Source organism: Zonotrichia leucophrys, chromosome 3, assembly GCF_028769735.1.
Source record: "Zonotrichia leucophrys gambelii isolate GWCS_2022_RI chromosome 3, RI_Zleu_2.0, whole genome shotgun sequence".
NCBI lineage: Eukaryota > Metazoa > Chordata > Aves > Passeriformes > Passerellidae > Zonotrichia > Zonotrichia leucophrys.
The window spans coordinates 106,793,783-106,808,027 of record NC_088172.1 but is presented as its reverse complement, the minus strand read 5'-3'; the positions used below and the strand labels follow the sequence as shown (position 1 = coordinate 106,808,027).

The following is a 14,245-nucleotide window of genomic DNA, read 5'->3' as shown; positions in this document are numbered from 1 at the left end:
GAATCAAATGCACAGCCTCTACTGTCTACAAAATAAATTTACAGTAAGCTGCCCAAAACTCCCCGACAAGCTGTGGACATACAGCTTTGTTTGTGTTGCACACTGGCAAGCAGAATGCTTGACAGAGGTATTGAGCTAATAATTCTCCCCATTATGCAAATTTGTGGGCATATTCAATTCTGTCTGGGAAGCTTTAGACAGGAACAGCCTTGGCTTGCCAGTATCTACCTAGAGCAAGTTGCTCAGAAAATTAGCAAGCTTTTATCAGCATCAGGCATGTCAAGGCATTGCCATCAACTTCCTTGCTGGTGGCATGTTCTTGAGCCCCAGAACAAAAGGTGTAGTAGTAGTCAGCAGCTGTCCTGCTGCCTTGCAAAGGGAGAAGATTAACAAAAAAACAAGGTAAAAAGGAAAAATGACCCAAAGAGAAGGGATGAGAGAAAAGAAGCCACATAGCTGTTGTTTAGGATGTAAGCAAAGATGATGAGCACGGTTATGTCACTTAGTAACAGTGGCCATTGCAGGCCTGGCATATTTCATATGTACACAACCTGCAGTTTCTACACAGGATGTCCAATTGGAGATGGTAACTTTTCATTAAGAGAAGGCAATCAAGACACAGGTCTGAGCTGGTAACTATAAAGGTTTGATGCCATTTCCAAAATGTTTTAGGTGATTGTCATTCCAGGTGGTTATTTTACTAACAACCATGAGCACTCTTTGGGCTTACCAGACCTTTAAAGGCCACACACAAACCTCCGTGTCTCCAGCTGGTGCCATTAACCACACATACACATGAGTTTACCCTGGATGAAAAGCTGCAGTGAAGTCCTCCCCAGGCTGACAGGACAGCTTGGCAAAGGCTGTGGGCAGCAGCTTCATTTGGAAGAAAATTGGTTCATCCATGCTGCCACACTGCCTCCTGTCTCCTCCATTGTGCAGGAGGAGTACACCTGGTCTCTCCCTGGAGGAAAAATGTTTGCAAGTTTTCTGACCCAGGAAATCCTATTGTAAAAAAAATATCCATGAATGAGCCTGAAGTCATACACTTGAAACACCTTTACTGGGTGCCCTTTCATCCAGCCTGGCTGCGCAGGCCAGAGTGGAGGCTGGTGTGGGACTACACACCGTGACTCTGAAGCAAAGGTGACAAGCACCAGCCAGCCGGGCTGGTGCTCTGGAGTGCCATCTCCACTGGGACCAAGTGGCCAACTTGGCCTTCGCTTCTAGGGTGAAGGGGAGTCACTGGAAACTTGTAGAGTTCTGTTAGATGGAAACACACTAGAGGTTTTACTCTATAGGTTTGAGTGGACCAAGCCAAGTTTAGCCTGGAGAAGAGAGGGCTCAGGAGTAACCTTATCGCTCTCTACAGCTCCCCGAAAGGAGGTTCTGTCCAGGTGAGGGTCCATCTCTTCTCCCAGGCAACCAGTGACGGAACGAGAGGACTCAGTCTTAAGCTGCACTATGGTAGGTTTAGGTTGGACATCAGGAGGAATTTCTTCACAGAAGGGGTGATTAGACATCAGAATGGGGTGCCCAGAGAGGTGGTGGAGTCACCATTTCTAAAGTGTTTAAGAAAAGACTGGATATGGCACTTACTGCCACAGTTTACTTGACAAGGTAGAGTTCTGTCACAGGTTGATGATCTCTAAGTCTTTTCCACCCTAATCGATTCTGTGATTCTATGATCTGGCTTTGAGCTGCTTGAGTCACAGAATCAGAATCAAATAATCAACCCCACCTAGGAATCAGCTCTAATTTCGGGCCAGCGCAGGGTACCTCTGCCAGCCAGACCCGAACCGCTTCTTTCCTCACTGTGTGCCAAGGCTGGGGAGCCGAGCGGGAAAAGGAGAACCTGCGATTTTATTTTTTGGCAAACGTTTACTATAAGGAGGATGAAACCCGGGTGCAGCCGGGTACCGAACCCTGCCGGAGCACGGGGAGCGGGGAGCAGAGTCCAACGGCGGCGGGGCCGCACGGGCAGGGCCGGCTCCCCAGCCGCCGCCATGGCGCCCGGCCCCGTGCCGCCCGCGCGGCGGGAGCCGGCAGGGGGCGCTGCGCGGCGCACGGCGCTGGCGGGGGGCGGCCGTATGGCGGCGGCGGCGCTGCGCCTGTGCCGCGCTGCGCGCCTGCTGCCGGCTGCTGCCGCCGCGACCCAAAACACGGCCCCAGCCCCGCGGCCGCCTCCGCGCCGCGCCTCCTCCTCCTCCTCTTCCTCCTCCGCCTCCTTTGCTTCCCGGCCCTCTCCGCCGAAGCCCGCCATGCCGGCTTTCCAGTACCCCGAGGTGTATCGCGACGAGACCGCCGTGAGTAGGGCGCTGGCTGGGACAGCACCCGGTGTGCGGCGGCCGCCGGGCCCGCCCGGGCGGGGGCACCCGGCTCGCCATTGCCGGCGGGGCCGCCTCGGGGCGGCGGTGCCGCCTCGGCTCTCGGGGCTTTGTTCGGCGGCGGCCGCGGAACGCCCGGCGTGCTCCGTGCAGAGAGCCTCGGGTTTGTCGCGCCCGCGGGCCGCGGCGGCTGCCGGGGGCTCGTTAGGGCGGGATTGGGGCCCTTGCGCCGGTGCCTCCGGGCACGTCCCGCGTGTGCGGGGCCGGGGGCCGGGAGCCGGTGCGGGGCGGGCGGCGGGAGCGGGGCGCGGGAGCAGCGGCCCCGGGGCGCGTCCCGGAGCTTCGGTACCGGTGCGTGTGTCAGGGAAACCCAGGCCTCCGCCCGGGCTGCAGCAGCGTCAGCAGAGGAACAAATAGTCTATTTATATAGGATGGCACATCTGTAACATAGTCTCATCTCCCTGTGTTTCCACCGCATCTGGATACACAAGGGATTACAGTGTAAGTTTAGCTAAAATGGGATCGATTTTCTTTGCCTTCCTCAAAGCACTGTGCATTGTGCACCGCATTGTGCATTGCATTTAAACAAAATGTTTGCCGATATGAGCCAAAGCTGGAAGAAATCCCGAAGTATTTACTTTCCTAGTTGACTGTAAGGCTGAACTGACAAGCCCTAGTAGCAGGTATCTAGTCTTTTTTATGTACTGGAGGAAGGAAGCAGGTAAATTCAACCACGTGGATTAATCTTCTGTGGTTTATTTGTTTTGTTTGTTGTTTTGGGGGTGAGCATTTTATTTTTTAAATTACGATTTATATATATATACACATTATGCACATATTGTGGGCAACAGTAGTTTGGAGGGCTAAACCAGAGACTGTTTGTTTAACCAGGAGCCATACCTTGGGTACATCCAGTAATCGGGGTTTATAATTTGGCTGGAAAACCTTAAGGGTCTTGGTTTGATTGGTGGGGTTTCTTTTTTGCTTACTAATTTATCTTATAGAAGGAATTTATGTGCCTTTCACCATTTTTGTGGTGCTCTGTGTTTTTTTTCTGAGAACTACTCTGCTGCTGTGGTGTATCACCAAAGAGTGGTAATACTTGTAACTCACCTGGGAGCAATGTGTTGGTTCTGTCTTTGTTCCTTAGCAGTGTATGCTTTTGTGAAATTCCAAATGCCCTTCCTCATGCTGACTTATCATTCCTTGATGGATAGAATTTGCTTGTGTGCATGTCTTTTTTCAAATGACTGTTTTTTATAAATTCAGGTGTCGGATTACCATGGATGTAAAATCAGCGATCCGTACTGCTGGCTCGAAGATCCCGACAGTGAGGAGACGAAGGTAGCCCTTCTTTGCATGGGAATAGCTGCTTTCACATGCTTCTCTTTTATATACCATATGCACTGGTACTCTGCTTCTGAAGAAGCTGCCAATACCTTTTGGAAACTTGCATAGTAAACAAAGGTGTAGTTCATATGGTATTTCGTGGCACCAACAGCAATGCCATTATTTTCTCCCTGTGTTTTAATGGAGGAAAGGTTGAATGGGGCTTTGAGCAACCTGGTTTACTGGCAAATGCCCCAGCCCATGGCATTTAACTAAAGGATCTTCAAGGTCCTTTCCTACCCAAACCATTCTATGGTTCTATGAAAGTCTGGAATACTTGATATAACTTAGATCACAGAATTTTTAAAACTAAACCCGTGCTTATCTTGTGCCAATTTTTCTTGGCCAGTTTGAATGTTCAAGGTGGTGGTGTCATACTGAAAAGAAACATTAACTTTTTTTCCCTGTGTGTGCTTGGTTGGACCAGTCAAGGGCACCCAAGCACACAATCCAACTCCTCCAGATATGTAAGGTAACTAAACTCCCTCCTCCAGATATGTAAGGTGTATAATGTAATAAAAATGAATCCGTGGTCAGGTGGGGAAGTTCCTGTCTCACTTTGGGGAGAGTGCAGAATGTGAGTTCATGGTCTGCTGCTTTTTGGCCATTGACTTCTAAGACAGATTGAGGAAACATCCCTGGCATAGCTGAAATGTGCTACTCTGGTGAAACACTTCTGGTAATGACATAAGCCACAACTGCAACACCACACTTTCACTGTTGTCTTGGCTTTGGCTTAGTTGGACTTCCAACTTCTTGGTTTATTTCAACACTTTGTGGGAAATAAGGTCATTTTAAACTACAGCAAAGCCTTTTGCTGCTAGTTTAGTCATGTACAGTACCTCAACTCACTGACAGTATAGGCAGTAATGTTGAGCTTGTTCCAGACATGAGGGATGGACAAATGGTGAAAAAGCAGGGATCATGTGGGGTTGGCTTGTACTATTCTGAACATATGTGTAATTGAATTAGGACTAGAACTGAAACTCTCAATCTACAATTAAATGGATTTGATAATAGACCAGTGTTTTGTTCACGTTTTGATTAATTTTCCAATTGCCCTTGGAAGTCACAAGAGCTCTAATAAATTTTTCTTTGTAACGCTTAGAAAGGTATGTGCTCTCTTGTAGGAATTCACTGAGCTAACCTTGGCTGAATATATATATATGAACTGTAAATGCTTTGCAGAGTAATAACAAAGACTGGTCATGTTAAAACAGTTTCTATTCTAAGGCTTTTTCATGGAAAGTATATACTGTCAGTGGAATAATTATCTGGATAGAGTGGCTTAGTAGAATGTTAAAAGGTGATACATTGTAGAAAAGCATGGTTAAAAAGAACTTGTGGCGTTTCTTAGATGAAATTCAGTTTGACTGTTATTTTAGAATGACAGTTGGCCTGCTTAGTGGCCAGACACTTCAGCCTCAAGTAGACCATCTCTACTGCTAGTACAATGCTTCAAAAATTGTTCTGCTTTTCAAATTACCTTATCTTCCAAAGCAGCCATAAGAAGTTGCTTTACTTGGACCCTTACTCTTTCCTTTCTGCTTCTTGCAAAGTCTGTCCTGGTTCAAGGCTTATGATACATTGTCAGATGCAGATACCCACAGGTACAATAAAAATCTTTCTCTCTAGGTTCATGAAGGCATACAGTTACTGTTACACCTGAAGTTTGGTGGCATCTGTTTAGCTCAGCGTGGTGGATGAAGTTGTTTACTGTGAGAGTTTCTGCTGACATATGTTCTTGTACTTTATCTAGAGCAATATTTCAATTATGTATTGCTTTTAAACATGAGTGTAACTTCACACTCAAAAGTGTGGAAACAGAAAGTTTCCAAAGTGGACTGTATTCTTCTCCACAAAACTCTTTGAAAAATCTGTAATTCCTTGCTCCTTTTTCATGCAGCTGTGGCATTCCATTTACAAATAATGTAAGAATCTTTGGTGCATACTGATTGAAAATGAGAAAAATATATTAAGTTCCTGTGAAAGCAAAATTAAGAGTGATACAGGTGTGAGTGTAATAATTAGTCTGTAAGCACGCTCTTGGGCAACAAATGCTTTAAGGAAAAGTCTGTGTTTCTTTAAATATAACTAATGAAAGCAGATGTGGTAAGATGTGTCTATGCAGTTAAAAGTGGGTAACACACAGTTCAAGTATACCCTTGCAGCAATGTTGTCATTTTGGTCATGTTATTGATGGATGAGACAAAGGTGTGTGCCAATTTCTGTTCCCTGCATGTTTTTGGAAAGTGCTTTAGCTTGTCCAGTACACTGGATGGTCTTACACATGTTTTTATAAGCCACCATTTCTCTGTAAATGTCACAGGACTGGGAGAAGTTTGTTCATTTGTATAGAATCCGCAGTCCATATTTTTGTGTATGTGGTCTTTGAAATTCACATGTTTCCATTTAGAGAAACCAATTCAGATACACATAATTTTTGGGTACATTAAATTAAGTTCTTCAACCATCTGATGGGGGAATGATTATAGCAATGCAGTGTGGAGGCTGCATGACTTACCAATGGGATGTGCTGTGCACATATTAATTCTTCACCTGAAGAATTAATACACGACTAAACACTGATAGCAGCTGGTAAGTGTGTGCCAGGTACTCTCCTGTACAGCCACTGGCTTTTCTGGAGATCTGTGGAGAACAAGTTGTGCAATGTGGATTACTGCTGTTCCTGTGGGTCATGCAATGAAGGTGTAACTCAGATGTTAGAATGCATTGATCTGATTGCCTGTAACAGATTCAGGACAGGTAGAAACAACAGGCTCTTTCAAACCCTCTCCTGGAAAGGAGCCCCATGTAAGCAAGGGATGAGTGGACAGGATTTTGTGCTGGAGATGAGGAGCTGGAGGTCGAGGGTGACACTGCAGCTGCCACTGGCGACATGTGGCTGTGAGTTAGAGCCACACACAGTGTCCTCTCCTACCTTCATGTTAGAGGCAGAAAAGCCTGCATGTCTGCTTGTTGGCAGCTGTGGTTCACCTTAAGATGCTTAGGTATTAATTTTAGGTTAATGTACCATGCTATAAATAGGGATGATGAAACACCAACAGAGCACCAGGTTTTCCATGCATGCAACAAACAGCTGGAGTGGTAATGGTATTGATCACTGTCCATAAGTGTTTGTGATGGGAGCTGGAGTGTTCTAAAGAAACCAGACTTCCCAAAGTTTTCAGAGATTAGTATTTTTTTCCTAAGAACTGATCTTTGAGCAGTACTTTGGGCTTATCATGAAATACTGACTGGGACTAATTCTGTGTGTTATGTTAATAATATGAACAGATGATGCACATGGCATTTTGTGTCATCTTAAAGCTCTTCCCACCTCCTGAAATAACAGTGCAGTCTGTGGGCAATATTTGTCTATTGGGCAAATATGAGAGTTTTTAAAAGCATGGTGTGCTTTTGGAAGTTGTTACCTTAAGTTTTGGGGATTTTTTTGTGTATTTGTTTGGGTTTTTGTTTGCTAAGGGTTTCTTTGGTAGTTGTTTTGGGGTTTTTTAAGGGGAAAGGCAGGACTGTCTTGTCTCCTGGCTGGTTACTCCAGTGTATGCCCTTGAGAGTCATTATTCAAGATATAAATTGAGTCCTATTAAAGAATTGTGGCATAATGCAAATAAGCATGTAGGATTCTTCAGGTGTGACACTGCATAATCTATATGGGGGAAAGATGTCTATGATGCATTGCTTCTGAAAATGTTTTCTGTAGAGAATAGGCATTTCTGCTTGAGTTTATATTTTTTGGTTGTTTTCTTTCAGGCCTTTGTGGAGGCTCAGAACAAGCTCACAGTTCCCTTTCTCGAGCAGTGTCCTGTGAGAGGGCTGTTCAAGGAACGAATGACTGAACTCTATGATTATCCTAAGTACAGCTGCCACTTCAAGAAAGGAAAAAGGTATGTGAGGAATGTCTTTGGAGGTGGTGATGAATGTGAAGCAAGTCAGAAGCAACTATTAATTAGGAAAACAAACTATATTTGTATTTATTTTTTTATAGTTGCCAAGTAAGAAAACTAAGCCAATGTTAACATGTGTGGTTGCATGATGCAGAGCAAAAAGTGCTTCACTCTCTCCAGTTCCCAATCATATTATCTTCTTCTTTTATTGTCTTTTCTTTTATAAGAAGAATTTTTGAGTTTATCAGAACTTAGACGATTTTGTAGAATAATTATTGTAAAAGTAAAGCTTTGAGTAGTTCCTTTCAGAAAGGCTTGGTCACTGTCAGTATAGTTAAAGGCATGTTCTCTGAAAACAGAATAAGCTCATCATGTGTGATATTTGCTAGAACCCTGCTCTTACACTGGTCATTCGTTGAGCAGCTGGTAGGCTTTTTTTATTTAGTGATAGCCAGTGAAAAGCAGAAGGAATTCCCTTGTGAAAAACTGTTCCTGTAGCTGCAGGGTATATAGGAAAAATCACTTGGAGGACTTAGAGCAACTGATGGAAAAAGATCTGTTTTCTCAGAAACAAAGAAATCCTGCTATATTCCAGTGCCTTACCTATTCATATCCCTGTTTTAAATCTGTGGCCAGGTGAAGAAATGGTGTTTCTGTGTCTTTCCCAAGATCTGGAGGCTGGCTGCAGCTGCTACTGAATTTAATGTGACTTCTTTTAGAAACATTATCAAGCTTCTAGAGAAAGGGAGTAAAGGGACTTAACTACATCTAAAGATTGTTTCAGAAGTTAAAAAAGAGGTAGTGCAAACAACCAGCCACTCTTAATAATGGGAAACACAGATAATATTTTTCAATATTTTCAATTTGTTTTATCTTTGTTGAGTGGGCACCCAGGTATGTCATACATGTGTTCACCATAATCCACAGATGATGAGAAAGAAAGGATATCTTGTTGCCTTAAGATTTCTACACAGATATTGAGGGGGATTTGTTTTAGTGATCTTTGCTGTGAGGAAGGCACTGACTGATACTACTAAAGGAGGGAAATTCTGTTCTGTGTGGGGTTTGTTGAAGGTATATGGTGGGGAGTGAGCCCAAGCTGTTGTTGGATTTAATGTGAATTTTAATTGGATGTGGCACAACATGTGAGTGTGTAGAGGTGTGAGGTTTAAACCCAGAGGCAGTGGAGCTGTTTAGGACAGTGCTGCATCTGGGGAAGTTTGCCTTACTGAGTGAGTCAGGCAAAGCTTGTTAGTTTGTATGTGATGCTCATGCAGATGTAGCAGGTGACCAGGTGTGGTCATTGTCTGCTCTGGGTTCTCTGACCCATTCTCCTTGTGCATGCAAACATGTCTGGGTGTTGTTACCTTCAGTGCTGTTAAGGCCTAATGTTGCAGGAGGGCTGGCAGTGATAAATGCAGTCTCTGCTAACAGATACAAATTCTTTATTTAATGCAGCTGACTGTCCTCCAGGAAGAACATTTGTGCCAAGAGCTCGATGTGCTTGTAATTCATGACACTGTACTTCAACTTTAATAGATATTATTTTAGTCTTTCTGGGGGATACTCTATTTCTTGACATGTGCTGGATTTAAATCAGAGCAGTTCAAATATAATAGATAATCCCTATGTTGTGGTGTTTGAGGTGATCAAGAGGTCTCTACCAATTTAAATAACAGTCAGTAAGGTGTGGGGAAAGGAACTATTCTATTTGAAGAATTTTCTGAACTGCTCATGACACTTAAAAATCCTTAAATTTAACCACTCTGGTTTTCTGATGAAGGATAGCTGCTGAAGGGCAGTGTCTGAGGAGTTGTTCTGTGGAGTCTGCAGAAAGGAAAGGTGCCCAGGGAGGTGCTGTGTCTGTCTCATTGCTTGACCTTTGCTTCCCAGCTTGTTGCCCAGCATTGCAGAAATGGAATTATCAAGAAAATGGCTGATCAAATAGAAAATTACTTTGCTTTTTCTTCTATTTATTTGAATCTTTCAGTTTTGCACTTGCTGAACATTACTGTTATTACTTGAACGTATTACTAGCTAATATTGTTAACCAAGCCTTGTGAGTATATTTTCCTCTTCTGGCTTTACCAAGCTCCCATGTTTGTACCCAAGTACTTGTCAGCCTTAGGGAATAGATGAACTTATATTTAGATTTGAATGTTGCTCTGTAAATTCTCCTGTTCCCCCAGGCAAAGCTGCTGCCTGTTTTTTTAAGACATGTGTTTGTATAGTAAAGTACAGTGAAGATGGGTGTTAATCTCTGTGAGCTCTGTGGTGTCTTAGGATGTGTCTTAGGATGATCAGGAGTATCACTCACTTAAGACAGCTCTGTCATTGTCTGTTCCTACAACTTTTTCAAACACACATTTGTAAGGACATTGAAACAGTTTTGGTTCTATTTGATTTGAGCATAAGTCTGTCACCTAGCATGGATTGAGAGCAGCTGTATGAATGACAAAGCTGAGAACATAAGGGATGGGAACCTGTGCCAGTGCTTGTAACAGAAAAATGCTGCAGCTGCCAGAGTTGTTTAACATAGACAGTTATGTGGAGTTTATAGTATACTTAGAATTCTTTGAAATGCACTGTGGCAATGCAACTTTTATTTTTAAATGATACTTTGAATCCATCCTAGCCATGACTCCTACTCTGCTGTGAAACTTGTGTTTCCCTAACCTGTTCATCTGTCTTTTATTCACTTCATGACAACTTTATACAAGTTTTTTTGTGCTTGCCTAACTGAAGATCAGAGTTCTTCCTACTTAATTTTTCCCTCTTGTGTTCTTTTTAGGTATTTTCACTTCTACAATACCGGGCTCCAGAATCAGCGAGTTTTATATGTACAAGATTCCTTGGATGCCGATGCCAAAGTTTTTCTTGATCCAAATAAGCTTTCTGATGATGGCACAGTGGCCTTACGAGGTTAGTGAGACAGCAGTTCCTGCTGAGTAAGACTCAGTCTTCAGCAGAAGCTGGAAATTTAATCTAAGTAATTACAATAGCCCTATGTGGATTTGTACGGTGTGTCAGAAGAACATTTCTAAATCTACCTTGTATCCACAATTAACCTGGTTCACTTTCCCAATGCTTTTTTTCACAAATCAGTAACAGGTTTCCAGTGAAATATGAGCAGCTCTTGAGGCTGTCCATAGCAAGGAAAAAAAGTTTGTTTTTATAGTGATTAGTTATCTTAAATTTGTATTTTGCAGCTTTAACACAAGCCAACAAGTTAAAGTAAGAGACTATGAAGGAACATAGCATTAACTTCTATAATCACAAAATTGTTTGTGTTCACTAAAGCTGTAACTTCTCTCAACTGTCAATTTTCACTCCCTCCTTGCTCATTTTTAGAAGCAGACTCTTGGAACTAGAAGTCCTCAAAGTCCTCAAGGACAGTTAATAAAAACAGCCGTCAGAATTAGTGAATGTTTCTCTTAAAGTGACCTAGCTGAAAAGAATCAATATGGCTTTTTTTATGAAAAATAGTGAAGTCCTGCCTTAATCTGTGTATATTACATTCATATAATCTCTAGAATTTTTAGAGATTCTTCTAGTATTTTTAGAAGTCTTAAGGCATAGTCTCCTTCCAAATGCACTTAGAAAATCAACAGCTGTGTAACAAGAGGAAAAACTCCCAGTGTTGATTAATAATTGATTTAAGGGCAGGGAAGGAAGAACTGAATGGCTATCAAGTAAAGTCCTGTCAAGGACTGTGCTAGGATTTGCAGTGTTCATCTGTGAGCATACTAGAAAAAGGAGTGAGCAGTGAGGTGGCAGTAATTGGTGACAGTACAAAGTTACTCCTGGTTGAAGAATGACTAAAGAGTTGCAGGAAGACCTTAGTAATAATTTAAGTAGGCAATTAACAGGTAAAAGTCTTTGTGCAGATAAATTAAGTGATGCACAGAGGAACAAACAATCCTAACTTCATTTATGGAGGAATGGATGGAGTGAACTCTTGAGCTCATGATGACCTCTTGGGAGCAGTGCTTGGAGTGTAACATGCAATTCCATGAAAATGTCGACTTGATTCTTGGTAGGAGCTGAACAAGTACATCAAATGCCAATTTATTCATCAGGAAGAAGTTTCTCCCTGGAAGCATTCAAGAAAAACTCAGTGTGACACTCAGTGCTGAGATTTAGTTGACAAGGTGATCAGTCAAAGATTGAACTCTTGGAGGTCTTTTCCAACCCTCATGATTCTGTCATTATATGAAACAGAGAACAAAACAAGGAGACGCAGTTACATTAGCAACCCAGGAGTTTATACTGTACCATTGAACACTAGATCAAGTCCCAGTCTCCTCAGCTCAAAAGGGGCTCTGAAATACAGGTTGGAGGAGGGCAGTAGGAACAATCAAAGGAAAAACTGAGTGTGCCTGGATTAATCAGCATGGAAAAGGGACAATTTAGCAAGGATATTAGAGGTCTGCAGAATCATTCCATCTGCAGGATGGAGAGAAGGAATAAGGGTTGATTAGTCATTTTTCTATTATAAGAATGAGGGAATATCAATATCAAAGCAGTCAAGTCCCAAGCAAACAGAAGAAGGTGATGGTTCATGCTGCAAGAAGTAGATCTGTAGTACCCTTACCAATGGATGTTGGTGGTGGAAGAAAGCAAGCTGGACATAATCAAGGAGAAGGGAAACATTCAGGACTATTAGCCAACTACTGCATGGAAAAGGAGTTGGCTAAACTAAATATGGTTGGAGGCAATAAGAATATTTGAGGGAAATATTACATGTGCTTGCATTGTTCTTGCATTTATTCCTGCATTTTGTTCTTGTGCTTGCATTGCACAGTATCAGCACAGGCTGCGGAATGAAGAGATTGAGAGCATCCTTGCTACCAAGGGCTTGGGGGTCCTGGTGGATGAGAGGCTGGATGTGAGTCAGCACTGTGAACTTGCAGCCCAGAAAGAGATTTAATCCTGGGCTGCATCCAAAGCAGCATGGCCAGCAGGGCAAGGGAGGGGATTCTGCCCCTCCACTGGGCTCCTGTGAGACTCTGCCTGGAGCACTGTGCCTAAATCTAGGCCCCATTCCAGGACCTGTTGGAGGGAGTCCAGAAGAGGGCCATGAAAAGATCAGAGGGCTGAAGCACCTCACCTATGATGAAGGGCTGAGAGAGTTGAGATTATTCAGCCTGGAAAAGAGAAAGCTGTGGGATGACCCTCTAGTAGCTTTTCTGTACCCAAATGGGGCCTACAAGAAAGCTGGAGAGGGACTTTTTACAAGGGCATGTAGTGATAGGACAAGGGAGAATGGTTTTGAACTGAAAGAGGTTTAGATTAGATATTATCAAAAAATTATTTACTGTGAAGGTGGTGAGGCACTGGTACAGGTTGCCCAGAGAAGTTATGCATTTCCCACACCTGAAAGTGTTCAAGGCCAGGTTTGACAGAGCTTTGAGCAACCTTTGTCTAGTGGAAGGCATCCCTGTCTACAGCAGGAGGGTCGGAACTAGATGATTTTTAAGATCCCTTCCAACCAAACCATTCCATGATTATGTGGTTATTCTTGTGTAGGTATCACATTGTGGTTACTCCTGAGGACAACTAGATGGAATTGTTCTGAATCAGAATTGCCACTCTTACATTCTTTTGGGAGAGAATATATTTAGTGCCTCTCAAAACTGTCATGTCTGTGAAATGCAACTCTTTCTTAGGTTGTTTTTTTGGTTGATGCTTTCAGGTCTGTACAGGCCGTGGTAATTAAGTCTCTTTGCTTGACTTGATTTGCAAGCATGAATTTGATCTTCATCAGCTAAAATGGAAGCTTTTTATTGTCTTATCACTGTTTGGATAAAATGAAATATATATCACAGGCTTAGCTGAGAATACTGGTAATTAACCATTTGCATGCTAGTGGTTTCCCAGTTACTTCAGTTTTCAGGATTTTAAAGGGTCTAGTTTTCAGTGACTCCATTTTTTAAGTGGTATTTGCACTATTTCAATATACAGCGTGCATCTTTGTTAGCTTCTTTGGTACTGTTTCTCTTAAAATTTCACTCAAGTTCTCCACCTATTTTAATTTTCTAGCTCTTCCTGCCAAGCTTAGGGCAGGCAGTAGAAGAAATATGATTCAAGCCATAATTGGTTTGGCACAATTTATGTTACTGAATATGGATACACTTACTGAGTATCTGTGCCTAAACTTGGATCTGCAAATTAATTGAGAATTCCACAGAGCTGGACAAAGTGGTGTGACTCCTAAGTGATAGCAGATGTAGTGTCTTGCAGTGTTTTTAGAAAATAAACCTCCTCTTACTGTTTGGTGAGCAGTTTCTTTAACTAGTATCCCAATTTAATGTCTCTTCATTTTGTTTGTTTCTGATTTCCTAGGTTATGCATTCAGTGAAGACGGTGAATACTTTGCATATGGCCTGAGTTCTAGTGGCTCTGATTGGATTACTATTAAGTTTATGAAAGTAGAAGGTCCTGAGGATCTCCCAGATACACTGGAGAGAGTTAAATTCAGTTGCATGGCATGGACCCATGATGGAAAAGGCATGTTCTATAACAGCTACCCACAACAAGATGGGAAAAGTGATGGTAGGTATGACCATTCTAATTGCATGCTGTGTGGAAGCAGAATCACTTTTGCAGTGAATTGGTGCA

At 42.9% G+C, this 14,245-nt stretch overlaps 1 protein-coding gene across 1 annotated transcript in view; it reads left to right on the top strand.

The window, feature by feature from the left end:
- Positions 1-2,103: 2,103 nt before the first annotated feature.
- PREP (prolyl endopeptidase) overlaps positions 2,104-14,245 on the top strand; it is an 84,871-nt gene continuing 72,729 nt past the window's right edge. The window contains exons 1-5 of the mRNA XM_064709866.1: positions 2,104-2,306; positions 3,597-3,671; positions 7,491-7,624; positions 10,416-10,546; positions 13,970-14,179. Coding sequence (XP_064565936.1) covers positions 2,262-2,306; positions 3,597-3,671; positions 7,491-7,624; positions 10,416-10,546; positions 13,970-14,179 — 595 coding nt within the window. The 5' untranslated portion in view covers positions 2,104-2,261. The remainder of the gene's footprint in view (positions 2,307-3,596; positions 3,672-7,490; positions 7,625-10,415; positions 10,547-13,969; positions 14,180-14,245) is intronic.